Source organism: Pleuronectes platessa, chromosome 11 (assembly GCF_947347685.1).
Source record: "Pleuronectes platessa chromosome 11, fPlePla1.1, whole genome shotgun sequence".
Lineage (NCBI taxonomy): Eukaryota > Metazoa > Chordata > Actinopteri > Pleuronectiformes > Pleuronectidae > Pleuronectes > Pleuronectes platessa.
The window spans coordinates 121,276-134,450 of record NC_070636.1 but is presented as its reverse complement, the minus strand read 5'-3'; the positions used below and the strand labels follow the sequence as shown (position 1 = coordinate 134,450).

The window sequence follows — 13,175 nt, the reverse complement described above, 5'->3', positions numbered from 1 at the left end:
CTTCAGCGTGTTCAGACTGGTTTAGTGTGTTTGTGTGTAAGTGAGACAGCAGGGGGCGTGCTGAGGTTGTATGTGATCTGTTAGTTTTAGTTTCAAATTGTAATTAAAGGATTAAAGAATTCTGTCTGACCTACGTCAGTCCTGTCGTCAACACCTACGTGGGCGGAGTCTACCTGTACTTGACTGTGATTGGTTTGTAGACTGCGTCTGACGTGTGAGAGATGTCAGGAGGATATTAATGAAGCGCTCCATTTGGTTGTCATAGTAACATCATTATGGTATCACTGGCAGCATCAGCACCTTCAGGCGCAGTACTGTACACTACAGTACTCTACACTACAGTACTCTACACTACAGTACTCTACAGTACAGTAATCTACAGTACAGTACTCTACACTACAGTACAGTACACTACAGTAATCTATAGTACAGTACTCTACACTACAGTACAGTACTCTACAGTACAGTAATCTACAGTACAGTACTGTACACTACAGTACTCTACACTACAGTACTCTACAGTACTCTACACTACAGTACACTACAGTACTCTACACTACAGTATTCTACTCTACAGTACTCTACACTACAGTACAGTACTCTACAGTACAGTAATCTACAGTACAGTACTCTAAAGTACAGTACTCTACAGTACTCTACAGTACTCTACAGTACAGTACTCTACACTACAGTACTCTACACTATAGTAATCTACAGTACAGTACTCTACACTACAGTACTCTACACTACAGTAATCTACAGTACAGTACTCTACACTACAGTACTCTACACTACAAAACTACACTACAGTACTCTACACTACAGTAATCTACACTACAAAACTACACTACAAAACTCTACACTACAGTACTCTACACTACAGTAATCTACAGTACAGTACTCTACACTACAGTACTCTACAGTACAGTACTCTACACTACAAAACTCTACACTACAGTACTCTACAGTACAGTACTCTACACTACAAAACTCTACACTACAGTACTCTACAGTACAAAACTCTACACTACAGTACTCTACACTACAAGACTCTACACTACAGTACTCTACACTACAAAACTCTACACTACATTACTCTACACTACAGTACAGTACACTACACTACAGTACTCTACACTACAGTACTCTACACTACAAAACTCTACAGTACAGTACTCTACACTACAAAACTCTACACTACAAAACTACACTACAGTACTCTACAGTACTCTACACTACAGTACTCTACAGTACAGTACTCTACACTACAAAACTCTACAGTACAGTACTCTACAAAACTCTACACTACAGTACTCTACAGTACAGTACTCTACACTACAAAACTCTACACTACAAAACTACACTACAGTACTCTACTCTACAGTACTCTACACTACAGTACTCTACAGTACAGTACTCTACACTACAAAACTCTACACTACAGTACTCTACAGTACAGTACTCTACACTACAGTACAACCAGATGTCCCGCCCATTTGAAATGATTTATGGAAAACGTGTGAACATTTCTTTGTTGTTGAAAAAAATGTGGTCTAAAAGTAAAACTTTCACCACAAACCTGCACTCTTCTGGACGATGATTGACTGTGCTGGACAGTGCTGGACTTTGGGGACTATGATAACTGGTGGACTCTGGTGAACCTCCATTGAGATTCAGGTCTGAGGTCTGATCTGGATTTACAGTGAAAACCTAAAACACTCTGACTGGTGCTCCTCCCCCTGAGCAGCTGTGACTCTGTCATGCTGTCATCCTGCCATCAGCTGATTGGCTGGAGGTTCTGCTGCTGACCAATACGAATTCAGTGTAATGTCACCTGTTGATGTCATTGATTACCTTATAAAACATGTTCAAGCTATTTGAGTCGTTGATCTCATATCGATTAGTTACAATAAGGCTTTGATCCAGCAGCAGAGAAAACAGTGAGAAGTCAGAAAACGTTATTCTTTTAAAGTTTGTACAATGTTCAGGAAACATTTGGGATCTTTTTAATCTTTTCAAATGTATTTTTAATAAATAACGTCAATGATTTTACAATGAAACACAAACAGTAGAAGAAGAAGACGGTTACTAAGCTCCCCTGAATCATATTTGACAGAAGTCATCAGTTTTTCTAACTTTTTGTGTGTTTATGTCGAAGGTCATTACAACAGTGCGGTCACAGACAAGGCAGCTTCTTTGTTTTCTGTGTGGGGGATCATTTCCTGTGGTAGCTCCTCCCACAGCCACAGACGTAACTTGTAACAAATGTTTATTTTGCGGTGTCCTTTTCAAACCGATCACTGATTGGCTCAAAACTGGATGTGATGTCATGAGGCCTGCAGGTACACCCAGGTGTTAACGATTCACAGAGAAGAGAAACAGATCACATGGTACCCGTCGTGATCACTATGATCAATAAGTTACACGTTTCTCTGAGGTCGAAACTGATTATTATTGATCACAAACAGTTCATCAATAAAACTGAACTGAGAAACCTTGGGGATCAAATTAAATCTAGCCTCAGGTTATAACCTCGTAACTCCAGGTTTGACGAGCGCAGTGCTCACACGTGCACATTGATTGGAGACTTCTTACTGGTGACATCATAATGACAACAACCAATCAGTGTCCGGTCGGGAAAAAATAACCAGGCTGAAACCTGGGGTTAAAACAAGAGTGTCATCTGTCATGGCCGACTCAGTTCAGCTTCTGCCAAGTTCGGTTTGAGTGGTTTATGTTCCAGAGAGCGATCGATAACCAATCCACATTTATCAAGGATCACGGTGGCATCTGATTGTGGTGGACTGATCACAACATGACTTCTTGATACACAACATGTCTCCTCACATCTTCTACCATCAGGAACTCCTCAGTTCATCTGCTGCTTCATCTCCATCAGACATGATGTATCAACACTTTAAACATGAAGTTACAAACTGGTTCTTCTCATGTAGTGAATCCTGTTGTTGTGTTGTTGTGTTCAGTTCCATTAGCACCTGTGTGTGTCCTGGGAGAGGATCCTCACATGGGACTGAGCTTCATTCACTGATCACTAAGTTTCTGTTTGACTCTTGTTGAGTTAAGAACAGGAAGTTGATCCTTGTTAACATCTGTGAGACAAACTGGGAATATGAGACAGATAACTGTGATTACATTTGATCATTTATCATTAATAATCATCTCTCAAAGATCAATAATCTCTTCCAATCTGATTCAGGACCTGTAGTTACAGACACATCAACTAGTTGGCTCCACGCATTCTACCAACATGGAAGTGATGTTTACCTGGATATACGACATTTTATGAATCAGTATTTTCGTCATCAACAAGCTATCCAATCACAGCAGTCCTGAGGTGTGCACAATCTCCATGGTGACAGACGACGTCACCGCCAGCTGTGGGGCTGGAGGAGGGGGGGCAGCGTGCTGATCTGATCCGGGCCGAACCGGGCCAAGCAACGCAGAGCCTGCAGCAGGAGGGGGGGCGGAGCCACCCCGCGCAGCCATCCGAACACTTCATTTCCCAGCAGGCTTTGCCATCGCTGCGGCTCCTCCTGCAGGCAGCGCGGCGGCGTCGCGTTGGGCAGGAACAGCAGCAGCAGCTCGAGGCAGCGCTGCGCGTCGCGTCGCTTCGCGTCGCTTCGCTGCGCGTCACAGGACACGAGCACCTGCAGCGCGACATCGAGTCCGTGAGGCCGCGCGCCGTGGACGAGCAGCAGCAGCAGACAGTCCGCGCGCGACAGCTCCACCGCGAGCTGCACTGCGCTCTTTCCCGCGTCCGTGACGTGCACGCAGCTGCTGCATCCGTCCAGAAGCTCCCGCCGCTCCGCCTGCGTGCCGCAACGCTTTAGCGTCTCCACCATCGCGCTGAGGATCGACACGCGGTCGTACCGCACCGCCACGCTCAGGTGCGGTGTGCCGCTGCGGCGGCAGCAGAAACTGCATCGCGGTGCTCTGAGCGCGCTCACCGTGAACCTTTTAAGCAGGTAACGTGCGTAGTCCCGGTGGTCGTGCACGAGTGCGTACAACAGCGCCTCCGACGGCAGGAAGGCGCGTGGGCGTCCGTCTTCCCAGCTGAACACGTCCATACTGCGCGTGTCCTCCAGCCGCCACACCGGCTGCCGCTCCCTCACCGCGCGGTAGAACGAGAACGCGCTCCGCTCGCACTGCCGCTCAGACGGAGAGACGAGGTCCTGAGGGGACAGAAGCCAGGGCATCCTGAGACCTGGTCCTGGATCAGGGTCCCAGCATCAGGTCCTGGCTCAGGGTCCGAAAACCCGGCCCTGGAGTAGTGTTCAAAACAACACCAGGTTCTGGATCAGAGTCAAACACTGAGAAAAGGTCCTGGATCAGGGTTAGAGTCCAAAACAGAAACAGACTGATACGAGACCTGGGTCAGTCTGTTTATATCCCCCCCCCCCCCCCCCCCCAGCTTCAGCTCCATGTGTGGATGTTGGTTTGGAGGGAGGGGGCGGGCCGGCGTGTGGGCGGAGCGAGTGTCTGACATAGTTCACATAGTTCACATGAGACTATATGAGACACTAATGTTTCTATAAACTGTAACATTAGAATATCGATTATTAATCCTGTGTTGAGAGTCCAACATGCAGTGTCTCTGTGTGTCTCTCGATGTGTGTGTGTGTGTGTGTGTGTGTGTGTGTGTGTGTGTGTGTGTGTGTGTGTGTGTGTGTGTGTGTCTGTGTCCTTCCAGGAAAGTTCCTCCGACCCGTGACCTGACTTTTACCTTTGACAATTCCGTGGTAGCCCCCCCCCCCCCCGCCAGTCAACTCCCCCTCTCTGCCAACATAACTGCAACAACAAGTTCCTGTGGATTCATGCTGCACATCACGAGAACACGCCCCCTTCCCCGGATCGGGTCCAGTCTACATCCGGGACATGGTCAAACCCCGGTCCATCCACTCCGCTCTGCATCGACCAATCAGCTGCTTCCTCACTGCGAGGGACAGCTGTCACTCAACAACATCCCGACTGTTTCCTGTCCTGGCTCCTAACCCACATCAGGACAGGAAGTCCTCACATCGTCCTCCAGACTGAGGACACATCTCTTCACAACACACCTCGGATAAGAAGATCATGTCTAATAACCATCGTCAACTCTGGTGTTCACATTAAAGAAAATAATATATTAAGTTTCAAGTTTCAAGAGTTTATTAGTTGTTGCACTTACATGTAGCACTTTACTTTTTTACCAGAACAAATAGAACTAATAATCAATAGTTAATACAGATTCATGTGTTTTTATTTCACACACACTCTGATTAGTGTCGGTGACTCTAGTCTGGGTCCTGGTCTGAGTTCAGGGCTGGGTCCTGGTCTGGTCTCTTCTGGACCCGGAAGTGTTGTGGCTCAATGTGATGCTTCGGACTGAACGTTTAGCTTTAGCTTCTGTTAGCTTCATGACACGGAACGTTCCTGCCTCCGAGTCTGTGTTTCACACGGACCCCTCCGCTGTCCGGACCGGACTTTGAGCTCTGTGGCTCGTTAGCCGGATCCGTTCAGTCAGCTGAGCAGCTAAGCTAACACGCTAACTGGTTAGCTTGATTCAGCTACAGACGTTAGCCGCCTCCGTGCTGCTCATGCCGGCGATGCTGGAGAGAAACCAGGAGGCTCCGGGAAAGAGGAGAGGCAGAGCCCCGGCGGGTGGCGGCAGCAGCGGCCCCGGAGCAGCAGTGAACCACGGCGGGAAGGGTCTGTCCGGTAATGGAACCAGCACTAACAGCTGTTGGGAAGAAGGAAGTTCAGGATCCAGTAGCGACGAGGAGCATGGTGGGTAGCCTCGGCCACGGTGGTGCTGCTGTGTACTGCGTGTACTCCGAGCACTACTCCTAAGTACTATTGTGTACCGTGTGTGCAGGTGGAGGAGGGATGCGTGTCGGACTGCAGTACCAGGCCGTGGTTCCAGAGTTTGATACTGGTAAGAGACAACAGGCGGCTCGTTGGTGGTAGCCTCGAACAACGTGAGCTCTAAACGGCATCTGATCCTGGTTCCCTGATCCTGGTGTGACTTCTCTGATCCTGGTTCCACCTGTCTGATCCTGGTTCCCTGATCCTGGTGTGACTTCTCTGATCCTGGTTCCACCTGTCTGATCCTGGTTCCCTGATCCTGGTGTGACTTCTCTGATCCTGGTTCCACCTGTCTGATCCTGGTTCCCTGATCCTGGTGTGACTTCTCTGATCCTGGTTCCACCTCTCTGATCCTGTTGTGACTTCTCCGAGCCTGGGTCCACTTCTCTGATCTGGTTCCACTTTTCTGATCCTGATTCCCTGATCCTGGTTGGACTTCTCTGATCCTGGTTGGACTTCTCTGATCCTGGTTGGACTTCTCTGATCCTGGTTCCACCTGTCGGATCCTGGTTGGACTTCTCTGATCCTGGTGTGACTTCTCCGAGCCTGGGTCCACTTATCTGATCCTCTTTCCACTTTTCTGATCCTGGTTCCACTTCTCTGATCTGGTTCCACTTTTCTGATCCTGTTTCCACCTGTATGATCCTGGTTCCCTGATCCTGGTTGGACTTCTCTAATCCTGGTTGGACTTATCTGAGCCTGGTTTAACTTTTCTGATGCTGGTTCTAATAATCTGATCCTTGCTCTAGTCCTGTGATCCTAGTTCTCTGGTCCCGGTTCCACTTCTCTGAACCTGGTTTTAATCCTCGGATCCTGGTTCCACCTCTCTGAGCCTGGTTTAACTTTTCTGATGCTGGTTCTAATCCTCCGATCCTAGTTCTCTGATCCTGGTTATAATCATCTGATCCTGGTTCTAATCCTTTTATCATGTTCTCTGATCCTGGTTCCACATGGGTGGACCATGTCAGGTCTGTTTATAATAGATCTCTATTATTGTTTTGCTGATTCTGAGGCAGATTGTTCATTCAGAACCAGATCAGCTTTTACTCCTGTGTGAGGTAGTGGAGTCAGAATATTAGGAACACCTCTGAATGTGAGGCAGAGACAAACGTCTGGAGCTAAATTCATCAAACTGACAAATGAAAACACGAATCGTCTCTAATGAACAATGCTTCAGAAACAAATGGCCCCAGGTGAACATGATGAAGAGGATGTAGCTGATGAAGGTCAACAGGGATTTTATATGATGATGTTACTTCTAATGTGTGTGTGTGTGTGTGTGTGTGTGTGTGTGTGTGTGTGTGTGTGTGTGTGTGTGTGTGTGTGTGTGTGTGTGTGTGTGTGTGTGTGTGTGTGTGTGTGTGTGTGTGTGTGTGTGTGTGTGTGTGTGTGTGTCAGACGTGGCTCAGGCGGCTCAGCTCAGAGAAAACCCTGGGATGCTGGTTTGGATCCCCAGCAGCTGTCTGAACCAGTCTCAGTGTAAGAAACTACTCTCAAATAAACAGTTTCAAATAAAACCCAAAATATAAATGGTTAACCTGTGGATGTCTTTTAATGCAGTGGACGAATACATCGCCATCGCCAAAGAGAAACACGGCTACAACATGGAGCAGGTAAAGTTTTCCCCTTGGACTCAGTTGATGTGAATGGAACCTTCAGTCAGAACACGTGGAACTTGTTTTCAGGCGCTGGGGATGCTCTTCTGGCACAAACACAACGTGGAGAAATCTCTGGCGGATTTGCCGAACTTCACCCCGTTTCCCGACGAGTGGACGGTGGAGGACAGAGTCCTGTTTGAACAGGCCTTCAGTTTCCATGGCAAGAGCTTCCACCGCATCCAGCAGATGGTACGTCAACAGTCAGAGCAGTTTAATGACATATTTATTTTATATAGAATATAAACTTGTTCAGATACTGTGCCCAGTGTCGTCCTTAAACTCTTTTTCAACCGTTGGTGATTTTCTGTCTCTGTGAGAAGTTACCGGACAAGTCGATGGCCAGTCTGGTTCGGTTTTATTACTCGTGGAAGAAAAGTCGCAGTAAAACCAGTCTGATGGATCGACAGACCCGGAAACACAAGAGAGAGAGAGACAACAGGTGAGCCGACAGCTGCACCAATCACAGCACAGAACACAGATCTGAAACCTGGATCCTGTGCTGTGATTGGTGGATTAGACTCTGACCTGTTTGTGTTTCAGTGATGATGAAGACGCTCACAGGAATAATCTGAGTGACGCTGAGGTCGACCAAAATAAAGACGACAAGAAGGAGGTGAGACTGTTTACTGACTGTTTACTAACCGTTAACTGAATGTTTACTGACTGTTTACTGACTGTTTACTAACTGTTAACTGAATGTTTACTGTTTACTGACTGTTTACTGACTGTTTACTAACCGTTAACTGAATGTTTACTGTTTACTGACTGTTTACTGACTGTTTACTAACTGTTTACTAACTGTTTACTAACCGTTAACTGAATGTTAACTGAATGTTAACTGAATGTTTACTGAATGTTTACTGACTGTTTACTGACTGTTTACTAACTGTTTACTAACCGTTAACTGAATGTTAACTGAATGTTTACTGACTGTTTACTAACTGTTTACTAACCGTTAACTGACTGTTTACTGACTGTTTACTGACTGTTTACTGACTGTTTACTAACTGTTTACTAACTGTTTACTGACTGTTTACTGACTGTTTACTAACTGTTTACTGACTGTTAACTGAATGTTTACTGAATGTTTACTGTTTACTGACTGTTTACTAACTGTTTACTAACCGTTAACTGAATGTTTACTGAATGTTTACTGTTTACTGACTGTTTACTGACTGTTTACTGACTGTTTACTGACTGTTTACTAACTGTTTACTAACCGTTAACTGAATGTTTACTGACTGTTTACTGACTGTTTACTGACTGTTTACTAACTGTTTACTAACTGTTTACTAACCGTTAACTGAATGTTTACTGACTGTTTACTGACTGTTTACTGACTGTTTACTAACTGTTTACTAACTGTTTACTAACCGTTAACTGAATGTTTACTGAATGTTTACTGACTGTTTACTATGTGATTTCAGGTCAGTTGTGGATCAGAGGTCAAAACATCTGCCGGACTGAAGGTACTCACCTGTCTCACCTCCCCTGTCTCTCAGTCAGTTGACCCGTCTGTCTCTCAGTCAGGGGACCTGTCTTTCTCTCAGTCAGGTGACAGTGACCTGTCTTTCTCTCAGTCAGGTGACAGTGACCCGTCTGTCTCTCAGTCAGGGGACCCGTCTGTCTCTCAGTCAGGTGACAGTGACCCGTCTGTCTCTCAGTCAGGTGACAGTGACCCGTCTGTCTCTCAGTCAGGTGACAGTGACCCGTCTGTCTCTCAGTCAGGTGAAGGTGACCCGTCTGTCTCTCAGTCACGTGACGGGTCTGTCTCTCAGTCAGGTGACAGTGACCCGTCTGTCTCTCAGTCAGGTGGCCCGTCTGTCTCTCAGTCAGGGGACCTGTCTGTCTCTCAGTCAGGTGACAGTGACCCGTCTGTCTCTCAGTCAGTTGACCCGTCTGTCTCTCAGTCAGGGGACCTGTCTGTCTCTCAGTCAGGTGACAGTGACCCGTCTGTCTCTCAGTCAGTTGACCCGTCTGTCTCTCAGTCAGGGGACCTGTCTGTCTCTCAGTCAGGTGACAGTGACCCGTCTGTCCCTCAGTCAGGTGACAGTGACCCGTCTGTCTCTCAGTCACGTGACGGGTCTGTCTCTCAGTCAAGTGATGGTGACCCGTCTGTCTCTCAGTCAGGTGACGGTGACCCGTCTGTCTCTCAGTCAGGTGGCCCATCTGTCTCTCAGGCAGGGGACGGGTCTGTCTCAGTCAGGTGACGGTGACCTGTCTGTCTCTCAGTCAGGGGACCTGTCTGTCTCTCAGTCAGGTGACAGTGACCCGTCTGTCTCTCTGTCAGGTGAAGGTGACCTGTCTGTCTCTGTCAGGTGACGGTGACCCGTCTGTCTCTCAGTCAAGTGACGTGACCCGTCTGTCTCTCAGTCAGGTGACGGTGACCCGTCTGTCTCTCAGTCAGGTGACGGTGACCCATCTGTCTCTCTGTCAGGTGACGGTGACCCGTCTGTCTCTCAGTCAAGTGACGTGACCCGTCTGTCTCTCTGTCAGGTGACGGTGACCTGTCTGTCTCTCAGTCAGGTGACAGTGACCTGTCTGTCTCTCAGTCAGGTGACGGTGACCTGTCTGTCTCTCAGTCAGGTGACAGTGACCTGTCTGTCTCTCAGTCAGGTGACGGTGATCCGTCTTACTCTCAGTCAGGTGACGGTGACCCGTCCGTCTCTGTAAGATGAAGGTGACCCGTCTGTCTCTCAGTCAGGTGACGGTGACCCGTCTTACTCTCAGTCAGGTGACGGTGACCCGTCCGTCTCTGTAAGATGAAGGTGACCCGTCTGTCTCTCAGTCAGGTGACGGTGACCCGTCTGTCTCTCAGTCAGGTGACGGTGACCCGTCCGTCTCTGTAAGATGAAGGTGACCCGTCTGTCTCTCAGTCGGGTGAAGGTGACCTGTCTGTCTCTCAGTCAGGTGAAGGTGACCCGTCTGTCTCTCTGTCAGGTGACGGTGACCCGTCTGTCTCTCAGTCAGGTGACGGTGACCCGTCTGTCTCTCAGTCAGGTGACGGTGACCTGTCTGTCTCTCAGTCGGGTGAAGGTGACCTGTCTGTCTCTCAGTCGGGTGACGGTGACCCGTCCGTCTCTGTAAGATGAAGGTGACCCGTCTGTCTCTCAGTCGGGTGAAGGTGACCTGTCTGTCTCTCAGTCGGGTGAAGGTGACCCGTCTGTCTCTCTGTCAGGTGACGGTGACCCGTCTGTCTCTCAGTCAGGTGACGGTGACCTGTCTGTCTCTCAGTGGGGTGAAGGTGACCCTTTCTGTCTCTCAGTCAGGTGACGGTGACCCGTCTGTCTCTCAGTCAGGTGAAGGTGACCCGTCTGTCTCTCAGTCAGGTGACGGTGACCCGTCTGTCTCTCAGTCGGGTGACGGTGACCCGTCTGTCTCTCAGTCGGGTGAAGGTGACCCGTCTGTCTCTCAGTCGGGTGAAGGTGACCCGTCTGTCTCTCTGTCAGGTGACGGTGACCCGTCTGTCTCTGTCAGGTGACGGTGACCCGTCTGTCTCTGTCAGGTGACGGTGACCCGTCTGTCTCTCAGTCAGGTGACGGTGACCCGTCTGTCTCTCAGTCGGGTGAAGGTGACCGGTCTGTCTCTCAGTCAGGTGAAGGTGACCTGTCTGTCTCTCAGTCAGGTGAAGGTGACCCGTCTGTCTCTCAGTCAGGTGAAGGTGACCCGTCTGTCTCTCAGTCAGGTGACGGTGACCCGTCTGTCTCTCAGTCGGGTGAAGGTGACCCGTCTGTCTCTCAGTCGGGTGAAGGTGACCTGTCTGTCTCTCAGTCGGGTGAAGGTGACCCGTCTGTCTCTCTGTCAGGTGACGGTGACCCGTCTGTCTCTGTCAGGTGAAGGTGACCCGTCTGTCTCTCAGTCAGGTGACGGTGACCCGTCTGTCTCTGTCAGGTGACGGTGACCCGTCTGTCTCTCAGTCGGGTGAAGGTGACCTGTCTGTCTCTCAGTCGGGTGAAGGTGACCTGTCTGTCTCTCAGTCGGGTGAAGGTGACCTGTCTGTCTCTCAGTCAGGTGAAGGTGACCTGTCTGTCTCTCAGTCAGGTGACGGTGACCCGTCTGTCTCTCAGTCAGGTGTGAAGGCCTCTCAGCGGATGAAGAAACGTCCCCCTAGAGGAATGTTTCTGAACCAACAGGACGTTGTCTCTCTGTCGTCTTCGTCTCCTCAGGGACTCATCAGACACCTGGACGGTCAGCTGGTGTCCATCAAGAGACAGGTCTGTATATGTAGCTTCTCACCTGTCTCGCTCTCTTCTCACCTGTCACACTTTCTCCTCATCTGTCTGTCTCTGGGTTTCAGATTCAGAGCGTCAAACAGACCAACAGTGCTCTAAAGGACAAAATCAGTTCAGGAGTGGACGAGTTCAGACAGCCTGAGGTAAGCATAGCAACATGCTGCTTCCTGTCCTGACCGGACGATCAGATCATAAACTCTGGAGGTCAAAGTTTATGGAGGTGATTCCCGCTCTGTGTGTTTCTGTTGCAGGTGAATCAGAAGCTGAACAGTCGATGGACGACAGAGGAGCAGCTGCTCGCCGTACAAGGTAACACCAGGACCACCTGAGTCACACATTCAAAGCTCAGTGATTAGTCAGTGACACCATCTCTCGTCCAATCCCGTGCAGCCATCAGGAAGTACGGAAGGGACTTCCAGGCTATCTCAGATGTGATTGGTAACAAGTCGGTGGTTCAGGTGAAGAACTTCCTGGTGAACTACAGACGGAGGTTTAACCTGGACGAGGTTCTTCAGGAGTGGGAGGCAGAACATGGCGTGGAGGGGGAAGACAGAGAAGAAGGAGGAGACCGAGGAGACGAGGGAGATGGAGGAGACGGCGGAGGAGAGGAGGAGAAAATGGAGGTGTGTCCCACTGAGGAGAAGGAGGTTACTGCCAAGGATACAAAGGAGGTGAAGAGCAGTTATTTTTGGAAACTACAAATCCCACAATCCTCTCTGTCTCTCCCTATCTTATATCTCTGTGTCTCTAAAGTGTCCTCAATGTGTCTCCCTCCAATCCTACAGGACTCGTCCTTTCCAGTCGACCTCCACAAGCCCCTGGCGTCCTGAGACCCTCTGACCCAACCCCTCTTTCATGATGTCATCATTTTAGTTTGTTGACATGTTATTGATCAGGTTTGAACTGTCACCTGATATTAATGCTTTCTCTGGACCAATCTGTGTGTGCGTGTGTGTGCAGCCATGTTGGATGATGTCACTCAGGTATCGTCCTCCTGTTTTATGATTTTAGAATTTTTATTTTAGAGGAAACAATAAAACCAAAGTTGATCAATAAACACGTTTGACTTCTCTTCATGTGATGCAGATAAACGACAAAAAATAATACTCAAGTAAATGTATTCAGTTACTTTCATTGACTGGATTACAACACTGTTCATTCAAATTTCTGTTCAAATATTTACCAACACCTTTCAAAATAAAGTTTCAAAGAAAAAATGTCTTACCTGCAGCCTGTGACAAACAGCGCCCCCTGGTGGTTTGATTTTCTGGATCTGATGGTGGACTATGATCACAACAACACTTCTTAATATACAACATGTCTCCTCCCATCTTCTACCGTCACTGACAGTAAATCGTCAGTTCATGTGTCTGCTCAATCTCCATCAGACATCATGTATAAATACTTCAAACATGGTTCT

At 48.4% G+C, this 13,175-nt stretch overlaps 2 protein-coding genes across 5 annotated transcripts; one reads left to right on the top strand and one right to left on the bottom strand.

Annotated features, from left to right (window-relative positions):
• Nucleotides 1-2,016: 2,016 nt before the first annotated feature.
• On the bottom strand, nt 2,017-4,412 carry ankrd9 (ankyrin repeat domain 9). Its single transcript, XM_053435429.1, has one exon. The coding sequence runs from the start codon at nt 4,215-4,217 to the stop codon at nt 3,387-3,389; it is 831 nt and encodes a 276-aa protein (XP_053291404.1). The 5' UTR covers nt 4,218-4,412; the 3' UTR covers nt 2,017-3,386.
• Nucleotides 4,413-4,901: 489 nt separating this feature from the next.
• rcor1 (REST corepressor 1) lies at nt 4,902-12,812 on the top strand. Of its 4 annotated transcripts, none has more exons than XM_053435424.1 (13): nt 4,902-5,787; nt 5,876-5,935; nt 7,264-7,344; nt 7,426-7,478; nt 7,551-7,712; nt 7,844-7,962; nt 8,064-8,136; nt 8,951-8,992; nt 11,531-11,737; nt 11,821-11,898; nt 12,007-12,064; nt 12,146-12,426; nt 12,541-12,812. In XM_053435424.1, the coding sequence occupies exons 1-13, from the start codon at nt 5,598-5,600 to the stop codon at nt 12,583-12,585; spliced, it is 1,449 nt and encodes a 482-aa protein (XP_053291399.1). In that variant the 5' UTR covers nt 4,902-5,597; the 3' UTR covers nt 12,586-12,812. The 4 variants fall into 4 exon arrangements, with proteins under 4 accessions (XP_053291399.1, XP_053291400.1, XP_053291401.1 ...); XM_053435425.1 differs by having other exon boundaries at nt 4,903-5,787; nt 11,561-11,737; XM_053435426.1 differs by having other exon boundaries at nt 4,907-5,787; nt 11,591-11,737.
• Nucleotides 12,813-13,175: the final 363 nt, after the last annotated feature.